This window comes from Lepus europaeus, chromosome 15 (genome assembly GCF_033115175.1).
Source record: "Lepus europaeus isolate LE1 chromosome 15, mLepTim1.pri, whole genome shotgun sequence".
Classification (NCBI taxonomy): Eukaryota; Metazoa; Chordata; class Mammalia; order Lagomorpha; family Leporidae; genus Lepus; species Lepus europaeus.
In genome coordinates, this window is record NC_084841.1 from 76,271,701 (window position 1) to 76,296,855 (window position 25,155).

Below are 25,155 nucleotides of genomic sequence, written 5' to 3' on the forward strand. Positions count from 1 at the left end.
AAGAGACTGCTCTTCACAGCCACACAGGACACTCAGCTCTCACCAAGACAGCTGCGAGACGGAGGTCAGTCTCCATGTGAGCTTGTTGATCAATGAAAATGCTCCAATGACGCTGCAATCCTCATTTTATATACACACAGGTGTACGAGCGTGTTATGGTACGGATGGCTTATGCAGGCCGGCTTCCGGAGCACTGCATTCCACTAGACCGAGGCCTTCACTGCCTTTGAAGTATGTCAAATTAAGAACCGTTCAGAAATCTCTCTAACGATGACCATGACTAACTCCAAAAAGGTGACCCTTCCTCTTATTTTTGATCAAAGTTAAATGTGTCATTAATAAACCTGTATTTTTTCCTACAGCAGCAGGTTTAAGTGACAACCAAGTGCAGGCTAATCCAACACTAGATCCTGAGAGTTTCATATGGGTAAGTGACATCTCTTTACAAACCTTCCGGAAGCCCTGTCACTCAGCATTTCTAAAACGGTAACATGGCAAATCTGCAGCATGGAGCAGCAGGCTCAGAAACGTGAAAACACACAGCACTGAGATGCTTGCAGGATGCGGGGAGGGCAGTGCGCACATGCATTTTCTTTGATGCAGACAAATGTGGAGTCTAACATTGTACCATGTGGTGGACAGCCAGACAATGTGAAACAGCACAGAAGAATGCTGGGAGCAAACACATGGCTCTGGATGCAGGAAACGCACACAAGCACAGGCTAACGGGGCAGCACTGCCTTCCACTGTCGAGTGCAACTGAAGGTAACAGCCAACAGTGCAGGTACTAAAGACACAAAGGAAAAAGGACCAGGATGGTCCAGCTAGTTGAGAACTGAGGGAAGAGAGGCAGCCACACAAGAGAGCTCTGGGTAGGAAGGGGCCACCTTGGTCTGCCACGTGTGGAGGCTGAAAGGCTGAAGGGGTTTGTCCCTGAAATTCTTTTTGGATTAGGTTTTGGGTGCACACCGTCCTTCATAGGAACCATAGCAAATGATTCCGAAGGTTCATTCCCAGGAGGAAAGTAATTTCTACTGGGCTAACAAGAACATGCTACTGAGGAAGCCCTCTGCAGATGAGCCAGCACCCCAGGCCTCAAAAAGAAGCTCCTCTTACAAGTCTCCGAGTTCTTCCAGTTACTGAAAGTCGTCAGCAGGGAAGTTTAAATACATTCTCACTCACTCCGATCCTCTTGCCTTTCTCGAATTTGCAAAGTAGGAGTGGGTCCCTTTCCACCCTCTCATGCGGTTGCACACACACAGATGTGTGGGATTGGATTGGCCTCCACAGCTCCAGGTCCCCAGGTCCACTCCCATCACCTGCTGCACACCTAGTGCCATTCCTTACAGCACCACACTGCGCCCCTGGCATGCCAGATGGCAGGGATTCAGGGGGCCTCTATTTTTATTAGGTGCACTCACAGCCTACAAGGGACTGTGTATTCAAGGGAAACAATGGGAGAGGAAAAAAAAAGCAAACTGTATGTGTAGGTATGAATTTACTACTTAAAGCATATACCCTAGAGAAAAAGAGAAATAACCACAAGACAGCAACTATATCAGCTACTGCAGTCGAGGTGGGAAAGGAAGAGGTGATTTGTCACCTTACGTCACTCGCTCTTCATCAGGTCCTACATAGCTACGCAAAAGACGACACACACAAGGAAACAGGAGATACAGCCCTACCAAAAATCCAAAAATATAAATCTCCCCAAAACAAACAAGTAAAGAACACACAACTATCCTACTTGCCATTGTCTAAACAAGCAACAAGGGCACAGGGAGAGTGGGATTTGTCATATGCTGATCCTTGGTTTCCATTAGGGACCTCTGCACCTATGCCAAGAACCAGGTACAAAACCGGCAACATGAAAACAGTTATGTACACTCAGAAAAAAGTATATATGCTATCCTGTGCCCCTACCCATTCCCCACCCACAAACAAGCCCTCCCACCTTCCCTCCCTCCCACAAACAAGCCCACGTTATAAAATGGTTGCCCCTGAGGCAACAAGGGAAGGGGAGCAGAGGAGAGTTATCATACGTCTGGACCTCCATGTTCATTAGGAGTCTGCACAGAGAATATAGCAAATACGTATATACATTAGAAATACATATACACACCCAGACCCCCACCCCCCAAAACCAAACATCTACTCTACTATTGCCCACTGGGCAACAAGGGGTGGGGAGCATGGGAGATTTTTCATAGAGTCAATCTCAACTTCATTAAGTACCTAAATAATCACACAAAAGAACAAATTCATAATGGAGCTAACACCAACAATGGGCGAAAATATATACACATCAAAAACTCATGTTTGGCCTTTTACTCTAAGAAGCCCATCGCCCATTAGAAACCCCCAACCAAAAGCAAACCTGAGCACAGCGTGGGCCTTGCACACGGCAGCCTATGCACACAGAAACAAAATTCACTACACTTCTGGGTCTGGACCTCCCACTACATTTGACACCTCTAAGTCCAAACAAAAAACCAGGTTGAGAATGAAAAGAAAATAAAACCAGCAAACTTTTATATACATTAAAAAAAATTACAAGCCAAGCTATCCCCCCTCCCCACCCCAAACTGAAACAACTACTTTACTAGCTATTGCCCAGATGGGCAACAAGGGAAGGGGGCAGGGGAGATTTTTTTCATAGAATGAACCTCAATTTTCATTATGTACCTAAGTATCCACAGAAAACTCTAGGTACAAAATGAAGCAGACACACACACAAAAGAGCAAAAACACTTATATACGCTTCTTAAAATACATACCCCCACCATCCTGTGGGTGAGTGTAGAGTGAAAAAACTAATCCTAACTACTCTACAGTGATTGCCCCCAGAGGCAATAAGGAAAGGGGAAAGAGGAGATTTTCATACATCCGGACCTCACGTTTCATTAAGTACCTGAACCTCCATGAGAAGGACTGGGTACAAAATGAAGTAATACAATAGTAACAGCAACTGTACACTTGTTTAAAAAAGTATATATACATCGTCCTTAGGTCCCTCCCACCCCCAAAAAAACTTCAAAAAAATCTAAGCTACTTTACAGTTATTGCCCATTTGGATAAAAAAGAGAAAGGAGAGGAGATAGTTATTCATCCAGAACTTTGTGCTTACCAGGGACCCAATGAAGTACTGAAGCAGCAGCAGCAGCCACACACACACACACACACACACACACCCAACACACACACACACCCACCAACCCCAGAAACCAACCAGCAACTGCAATACCAGGCCTCAACCACACCGCCAACACCTGGGACGGGAGGAGCCTGATGATCTTCACACATCCATGCAATGCATGTAGGAGATAAAATGACCCAAAAAAGGCAGCAAAAACAGTGATACACATTTTAAAAGTACACACCCTCACCCTGAAACCACTGCCCACCCACCCTTAGCAAAAGCATCTTTAACAAAAAAAAATCGGAACTACTCCAAAGATATCGCCCACATGGGCAATAAGGGAGAGGGGAAGGAGGAGATTGTTATACATCCGGAACTCCACAGTTCATCAGGTCCCTTCTAAGCTGGGCACCCAACGACTTAATACACGATGGTCGTCAAAATATATACATATATACACTAAGTACCTGTCCCTGCCTCCCCTCATCCCAACTCCTCCCTCCTCGTAAGTACCCTACCGTGACAACTACCCTATTTGCTACTGTGCAACAGGCAACCCAGGATGGGTACAAGAGGAGGCTCCACATTTCTTCCATCAGGTACTGCCAGGCCCAGATGACAACACAGTACCATGAGTCAGTAACACACTGTAGGAGCAAGTGTATTTATACTCGTTAAGTCCAAGCCTCGCGCTCTCCCATACCCAGAAGCAAACTACGCTAGCAGGTGCTGCAAAAGAGGCAAGAAGAGAAAGGATACACACACACACACACACACAAGCATCCGTGCAAGAAACAAGTATACACGGGAACATAAGAAAGCAGCATGTCATGTACATATCCTTGGAGGGATGGCCCCAAGTCTAGATTAAGAACAACAGCCACTATGGCTACACTGCCATTCCTGCTCGTGCAGGAAGGAGGAGAAAGGTTGTTGGGACAGCTGCCACACTTCTGGACCTCCTGGATGACGGAGTACAAAAAGAAACAGCACTTACAATACAGCAGCAAAACCTCTGGACACATTTTCAAAAGAACATACCCTGCTATCCCCCGACACCATCTTCCCCTTCCAGAACAGGCCCCCAAGGAACTGCTCTGTAGCTGTCGACTACGCGGGCAATATGGGGTGGAAAGGAGAGGTTTTCATAGGATACCACATCATTTTCATCAGGACATTCACATGTAAAATATAAAAACATAAAAAGCACATATGTATATCTTAAAGTTACAAATTCCCCCAAAACCACCCAGAGACATCAATCAACGATTCTACTAGCTATTGTCCATGGGAGCAATAAGGAAAAGGGAGAGGCAGAGGGATCACACCATCCATTTGGACCTCCACCTTCCACGTGGCAGACACAGAGTAAATGGATGCAAAGTCCAGCAGACATACATGCCTTTGTTTTATAAAATAGAAACTGGGGAAGGAGATGCAGTTGGGGGTGGATTGGGGCTGGAGAGGAAACTCTTTAAGAAAGTTAATTCCAATAAAAACAAGTCACAGAGGCAAAGTTGGGAAGAGCTACATTGCTGTGATGACCTCAAAGCTTGGATAGACCACATCTGGTTTTGCGACTCCTTTGTCTCCTTGGTGGTGACACCCGAGACACACAGACCTTCCCTGCAGCCCACAGCACAGACAGGGTTTAGGTGAGTGTCCAGCAATCTCATGCTTCAGTTTGGACTCTTAAAATCCAACCCAGTAACAGGCTCTCCAAAACACTCAGCTCTTAACTTTCATTTGTTGTCAATATTCAGAGAGGACTCTGGCACCTGGTAACACTGACAGCTCCAGCTACAGTGTGCCCACCACTCTTCTGACAGTTCTCTGTTCCTTCAGACCCACACAGTGAGAATGCGTAGGCAAAGAAAACTACAGTTAAGTGGAGGCTGACATACTAACAAAATGTATGCACACAGAAACAACGAAACACAATTTCACTGAAAGAGACTGAAACAGAACAAGATGGAAGAAGGCAAACGGGGTGGAAGCTCACACTCCTTGGAGATGAACAGATCTAATCACTTCACATTAGGAGAACAAGCTGGACTTCTCCAATTTCTACTTTCGTAACCATCATTTTTCTTCCAGAACTCTAGGTTTCCCATTCTATCTTCCCTAGTAGTAATCTAGTACGATGTGCTTTTATATTACAGCTGTGCCGAATGTCTCCCTGCAATGAGCAGAACACCTCTTCAGCAAGTGGTCAACAGTCACGAATCTCTGTGCTCCCCTGAAATGGCAGCCCAGGTCTCTTGTGCTGCAGCCTGGGTTCTCCCAACACGTGGCTATATAACGTTGGGGCGGGGCTGGGAGTGGGGGTGGGGTGGTCAGGGGAGGGACTTGGAGAATCACCATTACACTCAGTACACGGCAGTGCTGCCTCTTCTTCAACCTTGAACTCCTGACTCAGGGTTAGTCCTAAGACGTTCCATGCAGATGGGTTAGCATAACATTAAAAATGATGTTAGCATAACATTAAAAAATGATGGAATTCTGTGGGAAAAACTGATATGAAGCCTGTTCAAATTACAAATAACTGAGGTGAAGGCTACAAATAAAACCACACACGTTATGGAACTGATATCATGGGAACGAACAGCCTGTGAGTATGGAGACGGTGATGGATCATGAGCTACCTCTCTTCAACCTACGATTTGATCTTAGAGCAATGCCCCCACCTCATGCCACACGTACACATTCACAGGACAAAAATGATATAAGACCAAGACAAGATTTGCCATATGCAGAGTTCACATACATTTCAGAAGCAATGTCAAGAATGGCAGGTAGAACTGATTTTGAGAAGTAGCAAAATTTAAACTCTGTATCAAAGTGGAATTTAGTAATATAATGTGGTAAAAAATCAGCAACCAAAAAACCTTCAAAAGTAGATTTTTTCCCCTCATTTTGAAAATACAAAAACTAATTTTCAATAGTGACTAAAAGTATCATTCGTTTTCCCAAGCACAAGAGGAATAAAGCCCTACAAACACCTCAGTTTCAGTGAGACACCTCTAGACAGTGCTGTGATTGCCAGGATGTGGTTTCTGCTGTGCAACACAGAGATGAGTGCTTGGAAAAGACCAACTCGGGAAAACACACCAGGCTTACTAGAAGGCTATCTTTTAGAGCTTGCCAGCCTTTTAAATTCTGTTATATAAAAATATCTTAATAAAATAAAATATAATTTTATACATAATCCCACAAGTTCTAACTTTATACCTGCTGAATAAAAAAAGGTGACCTCTCCCCCAATGTCTGACTCTGTGGAGTGCTGAAGTGCTCACAAATGGGCAACTATCCTTTCTATGTACATAGAAGCCGTTTTCAAACAAAATACAAACTTCTCAAGAATTATTAGGAAGAAAGCTTTTCTCCTAAGAATCAAAGAAACACAACAATCTAGGTCTAAGTCTGCATAGCTCAAAAATTCAAGTACAGTATTTCTCCTTCAGAAGGAGTAAAATGCCAGAGTTTTGGATATTTTCCCTCATTTTTTTTTTTCTTTCTTTGGCCACTCCTTTTAATGTTAGTTGGCCACAATAAAAGAAAAACTGATTTTTTTCTAACTAAAGCAAAGTACTATTTTTGAGACTGGAAAAAATTCAAAGCCCACCACATGAGAAATACGAATTCAAGGTACTCCTATCCCATCTTCTCTTTGTTCCTTTAAGGTACTATGGTGAACGTCAAATAAAAATTTTCAATTTCTCAAAGGCCCTGTTTAAAAATATGCTTCCAATATGCTACTTTATCACAAAACATAAAAGTGCACACATGCACATGATTCAATGATCAGGGATGACAAAAGGCAACTTCAACAAACTGCATTCTTGGTGACCGTGATCAAAGTTATGATGAACAAGACCAGTGTTGACAAAATGCTTGCCACAAATGTAGAAAGACTCACCTATAACATAAGGCATGTCTATGGCAGGGAGTGAGACAGAGGTATGGACTTGGGAAATATTGGCATTCACGAATAAAATAATTACGATGAAAGCCAACTCGTTTTGGAACAATTCCCTGTGGTAATGCTACAAAAGATGGGAAAAACAGTGTTCACTATTTGGAAAATTTAACCTTTTGGCCTTGTTATTTAGCTTTTCAGTACAACAAAAGTTTAAAAATTCTGTAGCACCTGGCTATTGTGCAGAAAAAAAGCAATAGTTATAGATATTAAACTTCTTCAGAAAACAAAAGATTAATCAGAACTCCAAATCAAAGTAGATCTGCACACCTGAGATGGGTTCTGGACAGCTGCAGGCTTCCTTGTCTCGGTTACCACTCTTGGAGGCTAACTCGGTGCCACAGCCCAGTAACATCTACCAACAAGAAGTGGCAGACGGCTGAGGCGCCAGCGGCCCGCAAAGATGGTGGCTCTTAACGGTAGACTTGATCTTGTTTCACTGCGTCAGAACCTTTCTGGATACTGAGAAACAGAACAGAATTTCCAAACTGATGTTTCCCCGCTCATTTGTGTATCTTCAAAGTAGAAAAATTACTCATCATTTTTGTAGACAGTTGGCATATAGGTGAACGTACACTTGTAATAAATAACTACACACTGCCCAAAGACACTTTAGAAGACGGATGAGAAACACAGTCGGGCCCTGAGCTAACTACAACTCCTAACAGTGCAAACAACTTGGCAGCGGGCCTGGCTTCACCGTGGCTTTTGCAAAAGCAGCAGAGCCCAAGTTCACAAGCTCTCCAAACGGGTGACAAAATGAGGGGCTGCGCATGCTACAGCCACCACCGCAGAGTCTGGAGGTTCTTCTTCACCCACTGGATGTTCAGCTGGATGATCTCCAAAGCCTCCCGGACACAACGGAGCTGGAAAGTTGCCTCCGACTGATTCTCAAAGAATGCCTGCACCTGTAAGTTCCACAGAGACGTTGAAGAGAATTCAAGAGGTTTATTGTCCTTTTCAAGCAAGCGTCAAGTTAGTGGTGGCTATGCTGGTATCTTGAAAACAGCAGAAGGAAACTTGTTACCTCAAGGACCCACACGGAATTCTGAATTCTCCTTATTTGCACAAGAATGAATTTTTCTAACTTAAAATAGAAAAAAAAAGCGGGGAGGGCAGGCATTTGGTGCAGCAGTTAAGATGCTACTCGGGATGCCTGCATCCTGTATTGGAGCGCCTGGGTTTGAGTTGTGGTTCCACTTCTGATTCTAGCTTCCTGCTAATGAGAATCCTGAGAGGCAGCAGGTGAGAGACCAAGCACCTGGGTCCCTGCCACTCACGTGGGAATGAGTTCTCCTGGCTCTGGCCTGGCCCAGCTCTGGCTGTTCAAGCTGTTTAGAGAGTAAATCATCAAATGAAAGCTTCTCTCTCTCTCTCTCTCTTTCAAATAAATAATAAGAAAAACCTATCTAGTAACAATAAATAGAGTCTGAAGTTAGGCTTGGCACTATAAATTCACCTTTCAATTGGATTCTCCAAAAACAGTTTTATGACCACTTAAATTATTTATATTGCTGAGAGCAGCATCAAAGTTTCCCTCCTTACCATGCAGAAGAAATCTCGGTGCAGAATCATTAACCCTGATGAGGCCAGCAGAGGAAGGCAGGAATTCCCACTAAGGTCACCATCTCAAACAAACTGCACAGCCTGGGGGACATAGCTACCCAGCCCCCCTCCACACATTTTATAGAACCCACCTCAGACAAATGGGCCTTTGTTGAAAACAGGTGAGTTGATCCCGCAACAATACTTTGTATGGTATAGGAGCCCAGGTGGAACCTGAAGAAACACAAAGACAAGAGTTAAAAAAAATGAGACAGCTGCTGCGCAAGCAAAGCACAAAGGAGATGCCTTCCTGCCAGAGAGTGGAGCCTGTCCTGGGACTGCAGTCCAGGGAGTCAGCGGTGGGCAGAAAAAGGGAGGAGCTCAAGATAGCCAGAGAAATCACTAATCCACTTCATCTCCTGACAGATCAGATCACACTCCCAGAAATGTCACTGTGGCTTTAAAAGACACAAAGGAAGAAAGAAACTGACATGCGCTGTCTAGCTGGGTGTGAGCTCTTAACTGACGCCTGGGAAACGAGGTATTTTCAACCCACAAGGGCCTGCAGCCACACTGAGCTGAGTGGACCCAGCATCAGCCGTGGCTGGGCCCGATCAGGACTTGCGCACAACACTAGGGTCACATGACCCACGCAATGGCACTGTGTTGACAAACGTGAACACTTCTGGATGTTTCAGTTAAACAGTCACAGAAGCATCTGTCTGTCACAGCAAGTCCTAACTCCTATGAACCAACACAACCCTGGGAACTGTTTCCAGGAGCACAGCCAGAGAACGCCGAACGTCAGTAATTCGTGAGAAACTTACTTCTGAACAAGCTCATTCCAGTTCTCTTTGACAAAATCCCACGCCAACAAGTGTCCAGGAAAATGCCGGCCCACTGTTCGGATGATAAACGACAGCTTTTGTGTTCGGATGATATCTCCATCAAGGCTAGTCTTCATCAACCTGAAGAGCAAAACAGATCTAGCCTCCAAAAGTTATTCACAAAGAGCAACACCTGAACCTAAGCTGGGATTGGTTTCCTGATTAAAGTTCTAGAGTAATTCAAAGAAAGTAAATGTTGAGTAGTCTAGGACTCTTCCCTCATGATTTTTTTTTTTTTAATGAAAGACAGACGTTTACAAATGCTGACAAACAACAACAGCTTTTGATACAAGGATATTTGGGGAAAAAATAGATAGAAGGGCCCGGCGCTGTAGTGTAACGGGTAAAGCCGCCGCCTGCAGGGCTGGCATCCCATATGGGTGCCGATTTGAGTCCCAGCTGCTCCAATTCCAATCCAGCTCATTGCTATGGTCTGGAAAAGCAGTAGAAGATGGCTCAAGTCCTTGGGTCCCTGCACCCATGTGGGTGACCCAGAAGAAGCTCCTGACTCCTGGCTTCGAATCAGCACAGTTCCAGTCGTTGCAGCCATTTTTGGGGAGTGAACCAGTAGATGGAAGACTTCTCTCTCTCTCTCTCTCTGCCTCTGCCTCTCAAATAAATAAATAAATCTTTTTAAAAAATGTTGACAGAATTTATTACCATTCTGGAGACTTTTTTTTCTGGTAAACACCTTATTTGATTTGAACAGGCAGGTGTATTACGTTAATACTCCTAAAAAGCTGAGCTGTTTGAATGATCTGACAATGAAGATACACTTCAGAACGTCCTCTTCCTGGGGCAGGCGCTGACTACAGTTAGACATTGTGACCCACAGCAGCACCTGGATTTTATGTGTCGCTCTTAACCTGAGTTTCCTGACAACGCAGATGCTGGCAGGCAGCAGTGATGGCTCAAGTGACTGGGTCCTTGACACCTACGAGGGAGACCTGGATTGTGTTCTGGCCTCTGGCTTCAGTGCTGACCCAGCCTGAACTGTTGCAGTCATTTGGGGAGCAAACTGGCAGATGGGAGCTTTCTGTATCTCAAATAATTTTTTAAGAAGAACACACTCTTATTAATTAATATTAATAACGGGCAATTAATATTACCAGTTGGTATTATATTGATACTACGTACTAGATAATGTTCTAAATCCTTGACAACGCTACGGACTAGGCATTTATGACCCAGCTCCTTTTTACAAAGAAACTGAGGTTATGTAACTGTCCTCCAATTAGGCAGCTAATAAATACTAAAGGTTGGCATCTGATTGTAAACTGTTCTCACCTACTATGCTATACCATCCTATCCACATAGCAAGAAAACACACATCTGAAAAAGAGACTCAAATGCCCAACAAATTGTGATGGGTAAATAAATCATGACAGCTCCACACTATGGAACACTACGAACCACAAAAACATGAGGTAGGCTACATGAAGAAACATGGCAAATTTCACAGACACTTCACTAAAAGAATGCCACAAAACACTGGGTACAGTAGAAAGTTATGTGGTTGAAAAGGTTCAGCATCCCTTATCTGAAATGCTTAGGAACAGAAACGTGTCAGATTTCCAATTCTTTGGTTTAGGGGTGCTCATCACAGACCAGGTCCGACACTGCTAACAGAGAGGAGAAAATGAGAACAGGAGTGAAGGATCAGGAGGGGAGGGATCTTCCATGTTGTTCCCACACTCTTAGATACCATTTGAACACTTTACAGTGGGAATTCATTAGTGTGTTACTAGTGTATATGCGTGTTTTAAAATATATTTGTTTGAAAAGCGAGTGATGTGGGGGCGGGAGGAGGAGCTGAGAGCAGTGTCTCTTATCTCTCATCCACACCCACCAGCTCACTCCTCAAATGGCCACAATTGGGTCTCGGCCAGGTCAAACTCCATCCGGGTCTCCCATATGGGTGGAAGGAACTCAAGGACTTGATCCATCACCTGTGCCTCACCAGGCGTGTTAACAGGGAGCTGGACTGGCAGCTGAGCAGCCAGGACTTCAGCCAGCATTCCAATATGAGATGCGGGCATCCCAAGAAGAGACTTAACCTGCTGTGCCACAATGCCCGTCCCCGCCGATGTAATTTAAAAACAAAAACTCTTCTCTATTTGCAGAGGTCAGAGGCTGGTGGCTACTGTAAAAAGTGTCTGCTGACAGTGGACTGAAGAATGTGGGACTAGCAGGTGCTGAGGACATCTCTGAGACGCCATCAGGATCCTACTGAACAAAACTACGTGAGAGAGGTAGAGACCCGGGACCTTCTGTGTCCTTTACACCAGACACCTCCATATTCTCCTCTCTGCCACCCGCCACTGTCAGGGGGGTCCTGTTGAGCCCACCTCACTGCCCTTCCTTCTCTCACACAGGCCTTTACTGGCAAGATACTGACAAGGAAAAGTTTGGCAAATAAATTCATGTGAAAGCAGAGCCATGCGCTTTGACGTGTTACTTTTTTCCTGAAGTGTCTGCATTTCCAAAATGACAGTGTGAAAAGAACAAAGCCTTGGCCCCCCAAAATAAACCACTGACCATGGGGTTTAAGAGCACACAGCAAGGGGAGGGAGGATCAGGGAGTTGGCCGGGGCTGTGCTTCCCGACAGCTGCCAGTGCTTCTGGGCAGTGCGTGTGCAACCCATGTGGAAATGGAAAGGCTCAGTCCCCAGGACAGACCCGCCTGAGAGGCTCCTCACCCCACCGTGCAGGTCAGACTCCTCAGGTGCTTTCCTACCAGTAAAGTCTCCGCACATCCTCTGAGCTGGCAAGAGCTTCCAGGATTTTGTTCTTCTCTGCTTCAGAGCCCACGGAGACGTACTTGCTCAACAGGAACGTCCAGCCTTTGTCCGTCTGCGCTCCCACTTTGAACACAGTGGTCATGACATCAGCAGGCAGGCTGTGGGAGAGGTGGTCCAATGGGAGAACAAGAAAACACAATGAGCACAAAGGCAGTGGTGGTAAGGCAGTAGTGGTGGTGGGCTGGCGTCAGGACAGTAATGACTACAAGTCTTCATGGCATGATTGACGGTAGAGACAGGTTAATTTCCTAGAGGTATGACTTACAGAAAGAGCATCAGTCCACCTGAAGACAAAGAGCACTCACAAAGGAGCAGCAAGGTATCTAGCTGGATGCTGGGAAGCAGAAGGGTGGGGGGAGGAGGAAGGAGAGGGCAAGGAGAAGGGGGGACCCCTGCTCTCAGGAACTCAAAGCTAGGAACAGTTAGTGGCTTGGTTATACCACAGTGTGCTGGGCACCACACAGTAGTCCATGAGGAGGAGACAGGGTATGGGAAGAGGGGATGAACCCATCCTACTGTCTTTCCCAACATCTCAGAGCCAAGAAGCCCATCCCCTTTTGCCACCCCAACTCCCCATCTGAAGCCTGAACCCTTTCGTCGTAATTCCCAGTAAGGGACCTGGAGAGAGCCCATCAGCAGCCAAAGCATTTAATGTCACCTCTAGCTATGATGTCTTATTCCCACACTGAAAGATGGTTTGTCCCCTCACACCCATGAGAATGACTACCATCAAAAAAAATTAGAAAATGACAAGTGTTGGAGAGGAACACTGCACTGCTGGTGGGAACATAAAACGGTATAGCTGCTATGGAAAACAATACAGCAGTTCCTCAAAAATGAACACTTCTGGGTATATATTCCAAAGAACTGAAAGCAGAGTTTCAAAGAGACATCTATCTGTACACCCAGTATTACTCGCAACTACCACAAAGCAAAAGCAACCCAATGGTCTGCGCAGGAATGAATGGATAAACACAACGTGGCATATACATACAATCAATGTTCCACTTTTCTTTTTACTTATTTTTTTAAAGATTTTATTTATTTATTTGAGAGGTAGAGTTACAGACAGTGAGAGGAAGAGACAGAGAGAAAGGTCTTCCTTCCGTTGGTTCACTCCCCAAATGACCACAATAGCCGGAGCTGCACCGATCCGAAGCCAGGAGCTAGGAGCTTCTTCCTGGTCTCCCACATGGGTGCTGGGGCCCAAGCACTTGGGCCATCTTCTACTGCCTTCCCAGGCCATAGCAGAGAGCTGGATTGGAAGAGGAGCAACTGGGACTAGAACCGGCGCCCATATGGGATGCCGACACTGCAGGCAGAGGATTAACCTACTGTGCCACGGTGCCGGCCCGGAAATGTTCCACTTTAAAAAGACAACTCTGACAGATGGTACAACGTGGATGAAACTTTTGCTAGTAAGCTAAGTCATTAAAAGAAAATTCTGTATGATTTCATGTACATGAGGATACTTCAGAAAGTTCAGAGAAAGGGGCCAGTGTTGTGGTGCAACAAGTTAAGCTGCCGCCTACAATGCTGGCATCCCATCTGGACACTGGTTTGAGTCTTGGCTGCTCCACTTCTGATCCAGCTACCTGCCAACATGGATGGTGTGAGTGCTTGGGCCCTTGCTATTTATGTAGGAAACAAGGACAAAGTTCCAGGCTCTTGACTTTGGCCTGGACCAGCCCTGGCCACTGTGGCCATTTGGGGAATGAATCAAAGAATAGAAGATCTCTTTCTGTCTCTCCCTCTCTGAAACTTTGCCTTTCAAATAAATAAATCTTCTTTAAAAAATTCATAGAAAAATTAAAAGGTGTTTTGGTGCAAAAAACTTTGAAATGTAGTTTATTTCATAACAGTCATTTTCTATCCGCTTTATGAAGATGCCTTCATGAAGTACCTAGAGTAGTGAAACTAATAGAAACAGGAAGTAGGATAGTAGTGACCAGACTAGGTGAGGAGGACATGGGAAGAGTTTCAGTTTTGCAAGACAAAAAGTCCTGGACATTGGTGTACTACAATGTGAATATACTTTATACTGCTGAGCTGTACACTACAAAAATGAAAGGTTAAGGTCATAAATTTCATGTTATGTGTCTGTGTATTTGACCATAATTCTTTTTATTGAAGTCTTGCTTGAGAACATGGATGTGTAGATTCCACCTATATTAACACGCAGCTTTCTAACACATAGGGTAAAGTAGAGGAAAGGATTTCGACAGAAGGACACTTTACCTCTCAGTTCCATTGGATGCCACCCAACTGTCAAACAGCTTCATGGCCGTGGCACTGCAGTTCTCCAGGTTGTGGGCACAAGCAAATTCTAGCAAGACTGACCGAAGTTCTCGCATGGATGGGGTGCCCTCATCTGTCCAAGTTTGCTGTTGGATTTGGTTTTGAAGCAATTTAAATACTCTGCTCTAGAGAAACAAAACGGATTATAATGGACAATCAGAAAAACCAGGACAACTACATTCTCTTTTCCACAACATTTACCCAAGGGAGAAAAAATGGGCATAAACAATACTCTGTAAATATCAACCATATGAAGCTAACATACAGCTAGAATAAGGCCATTCAGTAACAAAGCTAGCAACACAGTTAATGATGTAACTAGCAAGAACTAATGACTTCTGTGCAGCAGCAACCTTTATTCTTTGTTTACGTACCTAGAAGTTACTTTTCTAACAAGAAGGATATGTATAACTAGTGCTGGATGGAACTAGAACTCTCTGACATTGCGACTTCAGAATCCACAAACCCACAAAAAACAATGAGAGAAAACTACACTTCTTTACTGATGGCTAATGTTTAAATGTTTCTGCATCCAATATCAAAAATATTTTTAACACATTAACTAGTATAATACTGTAACAAATTAGTCTAACTGAATTAACAAGAAAATGAGGACTTCAGGAAAGAATAGTTGTTTATAGTTTGTTTTTATTCTAATTTTTTATTCAAAAGTCTTCAAACCTATAGAAAAGATGCAAGAACAACACAGTGAACATCCATCCATATATTATTCATCTAGACTTAACTGATTTTTAATACTCTGGCATTGCTTTGCTTTTGTGTGTATATAACATACAGACATACACACTTGGTTTGTGTGTGTATGTGTGTGTCCTTTTTTAAAAAAAAGATTTATTTATTTGAAAGTCAGAGTTACAGAGACAGAGGGAGAGGCAGAGAGAAATCTTCCATTTACTGGTTCATTCCCCAAATGGCCACAGTGGCCAAAGCTGGGCCAGGCCAAACCCAGGAGTTTCATACAGGTCTCCCACATTGGTGGCAGGGGCCCAAGCACTTGAGCCATCTTCTGCCACTTTCCCAGGCCATTAACAAGGAGCTGGATTAGAAGCAGACCAGCCAGGACACCAACCAGCACCCATATGGGATGCTAACATTGCAGGTGGTAACTTTACTCACTATGCCACAATACTGGCCCATTTTGATTTTAATTGAACCATAGAAGTTACAGACATCAAGATATCTCATTTATAAATATTTTAGTATGCCATTCCCAGAAATTTGGAGACTCTCCTACATAACTGTAACATCTTCTAACCCTTAAGAAAATTAACAATTATTCAGTAATATTATCTACTGTCCAGTGCAATGCTACAGCCACTTCTAAATGGGATGTTGTTGTTAAATGTATACTTGTATTAAGGAATCTGTGAATAAGACTTTCCTCTCTTCCACAATAAAAGCTGTCCAGTATTTCCATACTGTAAATTGTTATGCATGGGGAGGGGTGACAACATGAGGGATTTAAACAGTCATCTTAGGAAACATGCATATGAACACCCTTAGAAGAAACAAAAATTGCAATATAAAACATGTTTTCAGGCATTTTTTTAAGGAAAGCTTCATGGCTACACAAAGTGTCTTCAAAAAGTTCATGGAAAATACTTACTATGAAAAAACCTATGCCCAGATTTCAAATATTTTTTCATTCCATTTTTCTAGAACTTTCTTAAGTATCATTATATATAAGGAGGACCAAAATGGAAACAATGCAGATACCTGCACTCTGCAGAGCCCTCAACATTATTTTACTCCAGAACACCACTGCCAATACCTAGCACAAATTCTGTTTGGAGATTTTCTAACTGTTGAGGGCATTAAAGCTTCTTTTGGAGCTGAATGGGAACATGGCCAGAAGAACCCATGCAAGGTGAAGGACTGGAAGCTGTGATGATACAGAGAACAGATACTGCGGATGCACCTGGGGTGGAGAAATTCTGCCATCAGACTGACATGGGAAGCGTGCAGGAGCGACGCAGGGTGCCACAGTGCACAATGGACTGCACAGGTACGCGCTACCTTCCAGGGGCCTTACCTTTTCAGCAGTGCAATGATAGCAAACTATTCCAAGTAACTGAGCAATAAATTTAAAAGCTACTCCTAACTGTTAAGCAGAGCAAAGGAACAATGTGAGAAAAAAAGCTACATGCTTAAAACCCTATTAAAAAAAAAAAAAAAAAAACTCAGCTGATGACGCTAGTGCACCGTGGCATAGAAGGGTAAGCTGCTGCCTGTACTGCTGGCATTCCATATAGGTGTTGGTTTGAGGCCTGGGCTGCTCCACTTCTGATCCAGCTCCCTGAAAATGTGCCTGGGAAAGCAGCAGGAGGTGGCCCAAATCCTTGGGCGCCTGCCACCCACATGGGAGACCCAGAAGAAGCTCCTTGGTTCCTGGCTTTGGCCTGGCCCAGATCTGGCTGATAGTTATTTGGGGGGTGAACTGGTGGATGGAAGATTTCTCTCTCTCTCTCCCTCTGTATCTCCACATTTCAAATAAATAATCTTAAAAAAAAAAAAAAAAAGAGCTTTTCACCAAGATGGTGCCGAAGGCGAAGAAGGAAGCTCCTGCCCCTCCTAAAGTTGAAGCCAAAGCAAAGGCCTTAAAGGCCAAGAAGGCAGTGCTGAAAGGTGTCCACAGCCACAAGAAGAAGAAGATCCGCACGTCCCCCACCTTCCGGCGGCCCAAGACACTACGCCTCCGACGGCAGCCCAAATACCCTCGGAAGAGTGCCCCCAGGAGAAACAAGCTTGACCACTATGCCATCATCAAGTTCCCCCTGACCACGGAGTCTGCCATGAAGAAGATAGAAGACAACAGCACACTGGTGTTCATTGTGGATGTCAAGGCCAACAAGCACCAGATCAAACAAGCTGTGAAGAAACTCTATGACATTGATGTGGCCAAAGTCAACACCCTGATCAGACCTGATGGAGAGAAGGCATATGTGCAGCTGGCTCCTGACTATGATGCTCTGGACGTTGCCAACAAAATTGGGATCATCTGAACTGAGTCCAGCTGGCTAATTAAAAAAAAAAAAAAAAAAGAAAGAAAGAAAGAAAGGGCCAGTGCCGTCGCTCAGTAGGCTAAACCTCCACCTGCACCACTGGCACCCCGGGTTCTAGTCCCGGTCAGGGCACTGGGTTCTGTCCCGGTTGCTCCTCTTCCAGTCCAGCTCTCTGCTGTGGCCTGGGAGAGCAGTGGAGGACGGCCCAACTCCTTGGGCCCTGCACCCGCATGGGAGACCAGGAGGAAGCACCTGGCTCCTGGCTTCGGATCGGTGCAGCGCGCCAGCCGTAGCAGCATTTGGGGGGTGAACCAACGGAAGGAAGACCTTTCTCACTGTCTCTCTCTCTCACTGTCTAACTCTGCCTGTCAAAAAAAAATAAACAAATAAAAAAATAAAAGAAAAAAAAGAAAGAAAAATGTCAATACTTACGGAGACTTTACCCAACAAAGAATCTGTGGGAAAATGTCCCTTTTAACTATTGACACTTGAAGAAGCTAAGGTAGTTACACTACAGACATGACATACAGGGTATAATTTGGCTACTACCTGTGCCAAAGTTTTAACAGGAAGTCTCAAAATAGTCGATTTTAAATATATATCAAATTATTACATAATAGAAAAATATTGTATTTCAAAATAATTCTATCTTCAGAAAAAACTATTACAACATATGATCATTTTAAAGTAATCCGGGTTATAAAATATATAAATATATATATATTAAAATATTTATTGGTTTTGAAAGTCAGAGTTACAAAGAGAGAGGGAGAGATAGATGGAGATGGATCTTCCATTTGCTGCTTCACTCCTCAAATGGCTGCAATGGCCAGGGCTGGGCCAGGCCAAAGCCAGGAGCCAGGAGCTTCTTCTGGGTCTCCTACATGGGTGGGAGGGGCCCAAACACTTGGCCTATCCTCCACTGCTTTTCCCAGGCCATTAACAGGGGGCAGGATCAGAAGTGGAGCAACTGGGACATATGGGATGCCAGCATCAAAGGCGATGGCTTTTACCTGCTATGCCACAGCACCCCCCATCAGTTGTATTTTTTAATATTAATTAATATTAACAAAGCACAGCATATGCTTGAAATTATCTGTTTTAGGAACAAAATGAAACTTGCTTTTCCAGTTACATGTAACTCTTTTGAAAATTAAGCTCATTAGAGTCCAACCCCATGATTTCAGAAAGTGAGGGTGTCACGAAGGAAAACAGGATAAACTGACGGGATCTATATGGCATGAACACTGACTATGCAACAAAATACAACACCACCGTCAAATAATTTTAAAAATAAAAGATGTTGGCACTTTTGTGTATTACATTTTGATTTACTGCTTTAATTTTCCATGGATACACCGAGGGAGTTCTCTCCTGGGTCAACTGAGTTTCTTAAAAGCAAAATGTCAGCTTTTATTGCAAAGGCTTATCCCACCAATGCATCGTGTAAGACAATGACAGATTTGTAAGTGATAAAACAGGAATATGGTTAGGATCAGATGTGAACAAGTTAACACAATTCAAATGTGCCTCCTGACCCTACCCACCACAGTACCACAGCATACTTCACAGAATGCAGCACTCATCACACAATGGTCAGCAGACACAGGGCTCTGGCTATAATGACGTTAAAGTGAATTAGGTGACATTCTTAAACATTTGAACATTAAATCCAAGGACTCAGAAATATCTGTCATTCTAAGTACAGAGGGTGAGACCGCATCGTTTGAGAGCTGAATGCCCAAGACTAGAATAAGAACGGAGGAGACAGGTTCTGCCTGATGATGAACTAAAGCTAACTTGACTTCTAAGTAACAACATGATCTGCAGCAGTGAAAGGGCCTCTGGTCTTAGAAACACACACTAAGCCTTTGTCCTTGCCCTCTACCCATCAATGCCCTGGACCCCAGCATGAAGTATGGGCCTAACAAACATGCTCCTGCCCAGAAAAGCAGAACTCAGCCAGGATGAAGACGTAGGGGATGAACAGCTACTTGAGTATCAACAGCAAAGTGTTCCAAAGGCTCAACTCCTGGAATTGACTTTAGCATTCATATCTCAGCATGCTGAGGTAGGTGACAAGTGCTTCCTGAGAACTAAATCCTAAACAGAGATAATGGAGATAGGGGGTCAGACTCACATCTATCGTGAAACCCAGTGGGGCAGCTTCGGAGTAGGCAGACATTCCACTCGACTTAGGGTATATCTGGAACCAACACTGTCCTTAATAATGGAAAAAAAATGAGTGCTACATTCTAATCTTTTGTTTTTTGAGAGGCAGGGAAACAGGGATAGCAAAAGAGATGGAGTAAAAGAAAGAGCTCCCATCTGGTTCATTCCCCAAATGTTGACAACAGCTACGGCTGGGCCATGCCAAAGCCAGGATCCTGAACTCACTCCAAGTTTCCCATGTAGGTAACAGAGATCCAATACTTGAGCCATCACCTGCTCCCTCTCAGGGTACACACCAGCAGAAACCCAGAATCAGAAGTAGAGCCAAGTCTTGAATTCAGGCACTCCAAAATAGGATGAGAGTGTTCCAAGCAGTGTCCTAACCACTAGGCCAAATGCTTGCTCCTGTACTAGTCTGTTATTATTGCTACTTATACTGGGTTGAATAGCGTCTCTCGAAATTCGTGTCATCTTAGACCCTGAGAATATGATCTTTTTGGGAATAAGGTATTTGCAGATGAAATCAAGTTAAGATGGGGCCACATTGGACCTTGGTGGTGGGCTCTAATCCAAAGATTCAGGTCCTCATAACAACAGGGAAACGTGGACACAAACTCCTGGGAAACCAGCATGTGGGCAGAGGTACAGATTGGAGAGAGACTCGTACAAGCCAAGGAAACCTAGCACTGCTGAAGTCGGAAACAAGCACAGATTCTCCCTAAGAAGGAACAACCCTGATCAACCAAAATCTTGATTCTGCCCTTCTCATTTTCAGAACTTTGAGAGAATACATTTCTGATATTTTAAGACACCAAGTTAGTAATAATTTGCCTCAGCAGACTTAGGAAATGAATATACTATACCAAATGGTTTTGATTTGATAACAATCCCTTCAACAATAGTTCTAGAGTTCAAGATATACACATTCCAGGAAATACCCTGGACACCCACGCTGAAAAAAAAAAAAAAATGAAATGGTGTCTACCTTACACCATACCCAAAAATCAATCCCAGACTAATCACAGACCTAAATGTAGAGGTAAAATACTAACGTTTTTATAAAGAATATAGAATATTTTAGAGTAGGCAAAGATTTCATAAACTACACTACATTTAAATTGAGAATGTATACACTCAAAAGCATCACTAAGATAGTGAAGGCAAGTTAGAGTAGAAGGAGATAGTACAAATATATGCGACTTAAAAGGATGCATACCAAGAATATATAAAGAATGCTTACAAATCAGTAAGAAACAACACAATTTTGGGGCTGGTGCTGTGGTGTAGTGGGTAAAGCTGCTACCTGCAGTGCCAGCATCCCATATAGCTGCTGGTTTGAGACCTGGCTGCTCCACTTCCAATCCAGCTCTCTGCTATGGCATGGGAAAGCAGTAGAAGATGGCCCACATCCTTGGGCCCCTGCACTTGTGTGGGAGATCTGGAAGAAGCTCCTGTCTCCTAGCTTTGGATCGGCATAGCTCTGGCCGTTGTGGCCAATTGGGAAGTAAACCAACGGATGGAAAACCTCTCTCTCTCTCTCTCTCTCTCTGTGTGTGTAACTCTTTCAAGAAAAATAAATAAATCTTAAAAAAAAACCCCACAATTTAATGGAAAAATAAGGGAAGAAGTTGGGTATTTCACAAACAAGAACACTGACTAGTCAACAAGCCTATCAAAAGGTATTCATCTTCACTAGTCAGTAAGAAAATGCAAACTAAAGCCAAAACTGTAATACTAGTACACACCCTGGGAATGGCAAAAAGGAACCAGGTTTACTATGAACAGTAAGTGTCAGCAATGAAACAGAGCATCTAGAATTCTTATACACTACTGATATGAGTCTAAACAGGTACCACTCAGAAAAACTATTTGATTTTACAGTATTAACTATACATATATTATGACTTAGTAATTTCACTTTTAGACATGTAGCCCACTGAAGTGCATACAGAATTTCACCAAATAAGAATATTTATGCAGTGCTACCCCTAATAGCTTCAAATTGCAAATAACCTAAAAGTCCACCAATAGTAGTCAAAGTGGCTAACAAATAAGTCAATCTCTTAATCATACCAACAGTAAAAAGCCTAGCTGGTTTCTAAGCCATAAAGAGATTAGTAAATTATCTGTTATACTTCTTGGAAATGTACATAAATACTATTCTTAAAATACTGTTATAAATGTTAGATAGAAATTTCATAAGTTGACTTCATTTTCAAAAAAACAACCAGATGTGAGTCTGTAATTTAAACACTAAAGGCATGCTTTTCTATTGGTTTTAATATAAAAAATCTCAGTTTTAAAAAGCAAAAATTAGGGCAGGCATTTAACACAGTGGTTAAGATACCATTTGGGATGGCCACATTTCATATCAGAGTGCCTGGTTCAAGTCCTGGCTCTGCTTTTGATTCCTGCTTCCTGTGAGGCATGAAGTGCTAGCTCTAGCCCTTGGACCCCTGCCACCCATGTGGGACAGAGACTGAGCTCCCGCTTCTTGGCTTCAACCTGGCCCAGTCTTGGGCTGTTGTAAGCATCTGGGGAATGAACCTGTGAATGGAAGTTATCTGTCTTTACCTTTCAAATCGAATGAAAAATTAATGAATAAAAATAAAAAGGAAGATTTCTTTTCTCTAAAAGCAGCTGCTCTTAAAAAATAAAAATGTGACATCAAGAAATAAAGCTTTAATTCTTCTAACCAAAGGCATCCTGGGAAGACGACATTGCTGCAATGTAGACATTTAACCTAACACAAAGGGTAGGCTTTGGAATGAAACGCTCAGCTTTATGGTTTACTAGGGTAACGACTTTGCAGAAATCACCTACTGGGGGCACAAATACCTGCCTTTGCACTGTGTGGAGAGTGAATGGAGTGATCCACATTAAGCACTACGCATGGTGTGCAGAATATAATAACCACCAAAATGCATTTGTTTCTGGTATGTTTCACTCATTTATTTGTTCAACATTTACTGAGTGTTACCATGGGCCAGGTCATATTCCAGGCACTGGTTTTTATTAAGGCTGCTAGTTGAAAGCCTTATAAAATAGAAAGTGATAAAAATCTTAACCATTAGGGGAGATTTCAGAAATCATCCAACTTAAGAATCTCATTCATTGGTAGGGATGGGCACCTCCTTGTGGGGTCAGATCAGAACCTTGGGGGGAGGGGTGCACTTCAAGCTCCATATGGCCCATCTGCCCTGCACTCTTTACCCTCTCCCGCCCCCGCACTGAGAACCATACATGTGATGAGAGAGCTCAGCATGGAAGGCTGCACATGTGAGGACAACAAAGGCAGAAAACAGCCTGCTCTAAAAAAATTATTTAATCCAATTCCTTCCCCTTTCCAGTGAGGACACTAACCCCCTGAAGTACTTTTCCTAATTGCTGGTCCAAAACTTACTTCCTTTATCTGAAAGCTGCCTTCTGCCTGGGTTCCAGAAACCCTGATCTATACAGCAAACCCTGTTGTCAGAATGTGCTGATAGAGAATTGGACACAAAGAATTTATCACTCCTTCCCCCAAGTTTTTAAAGATTCAGTCAACAGTTTAACGTGACTAAAATGACAGCTGTTAAGATCAGGCCATGGCTTTTAGGGAAGGTAAACGAGTCTGCAATGTCAAGACTCCTTCAGTGCTCTGCCAAGAAACCTCTACCCAGCAGCACCATGACGTGAGCTAGGGGTTGGCAAGGACTTCTAAAGAGAATATTCTCAATCATTCTACAACTGCCACTAGGAACTTAGTTTGCAAAAGGGCCTGTTTCAAGCATTCTTTGTATACAAGTAAAACAAGACTTTTAGAAAATTGTTTTCATGTGACCTCACTTTGACAGCAGTGCCAAAAGTCTGTATTTTGATATTCAAACAAGACCACATCACACTAAACCTTTATTAATTCTTCATGACAAACCATTCCATTTGGATTTGAAGTTACAGATTCTACAAACAGGAAACTGAAGAAAAGTGGAATTTTAACTGGCTGCTTTCTCAGCCCGTTCCTGGTTGAATAGTTATCAAAGGCAAGCAACAAAAGCAGCTGGCAGAAAGGCGAACTTACCACCAGTCTTGAGGCCAGATCCATGTGCCCCAGTTTTTCAAGGAGGTTATAGATGAGGCCTGTCTGGAACAGAGCTTCCGTGATGGGTGCAGTATGGTTCTCATTTCCAAGATAATCAATCAAATCGAATGCCTTCCTAAGAGGCACCTTGCCCAGGCTAAAGGATTAAAGAACAGGAAAAGTAAATATGCAGAGACACACATAAGACCTCTATGCACCATGCTGAGAGAGAAACTATGGCTGGATGGATGGTGAGCCTAGAAAACTGAAGGTTTCAACACAGAGTAAAATCAGACACAAAGTTACTGTCTGTGATTAAGTCCACATGGCTGAAGGTTAAAGATTTCAAGAGAAAGATAAATACAGATCAGTTTTTATTCCATAAGTCACCTGTAAACTGCTACTGATTTAGGATTATGTATGAATCAGGATTATGTATTCAGGATTATTATATTATATGAAAGGATTATAATGTCTTAGGTGAGAAAAGATGAATAGTTCTCACCTTACTAATTACTTTTATTTACCAGAGGAGAAGGAATCACAACACAGAAAAAGCTTTTGTATTTTGGTCGTAGAGGAATTTGTCACATCTTTCAGGGCAAGGTAAACTGCGAATTTATAGTGAGTCTATTTTAAAAATTATCAGTTTTATAGAAATTACAAAGGTGATGGCTGAGATGATACAAAAAGGTCACTTCAGCAGCTGGTGCTGTGGTGCAATGAGCTAAGCGGCCACCTGTGACACAGAGCATGGGTCTCAGTCTCAGCTGCTCTGCTTCTGATCCAGCTCCCTGCGAATGTACCTGGGAAAGCTGTGGGGGACAGCCCAGGTACTTTGGCCCCTGACACCCATGTGGAGGCCAGGATGGCCTGGCCTGGATATGGCCTGGACCAGCCTAGTCATTGAGGCCATTTGGGAAGTGAACCAGAGATGCAAGATCTCAATCTATCTCCTCTTTCTCTGTCAGCTCTCCAACCCCATCACTCTGTCTTTCAAATAATTTTTTTAAAGATTTATTTACTCAAAAGTCAGAAATACAGTGGGAGAGGGAGAGACAGAGACAGGTCTTCCATCTGCTGTGTGACTTGCCAAGTGGCCACAACAGCCAGGGCTGAGCCAGGCAGAAGCCGGAAGCCCGGAGCTTCATTCAGGTCTCTCACGTAGGTGGCAGGGGCCCAAGGCCATAGGCCACCTTCTGTTGCTTTTTTCCTGGCTGTCAACAGGGAGCTGGATCAGAAATGGAGCAG

General features: G+C 43.5%; 1 protein-coding gene across 1 annotated transcript in view; it reads right to left on the minus strand.

The window, feature by feature from the left end:
• Positions 1 to 1,955: 1,955 nt before the first annotated feature.
• The window catches only part of LNPEP (leucyl and cystinyl aminopeptidase), a 108,481-nt gene continuing 85,281 nt past the window's right edge, over positions 1,956 to 25,155 (minus strand). The window contains exons 13-18 of the mRNA XM_062212366.1: positions 23,905 to 24,061; positions 14,590 to 14,774; positions 12,288 to 12,449; positions 9,491 to 9,631; positions 8,816 to 8,897; positions 1,956 to 8,026 (exon numbers count right to left, since the gene is read on the minus strand). Of these exons, the coding sequence (XP_062068350.1) occupies positions 7,895 to 8,026; positions 8,816 to 8,897; positions 9,491 to 9,631; positions 12,288 to 12,449; positions 14,590 to 14,774; positions 23,905 to 24,061 (859 nt within the window). The 3' untranslated portion in view covers positions 1,956 to 7,894. The remainder of the gene's footprint in view (positions 8,027 to 8,815; positions 8,898 to 9,490; positions 9,632 to 12,287; positions 12,450 to 14,589; positions 14,775 to 23,904; positions 24,062 to 25,155) is intronic.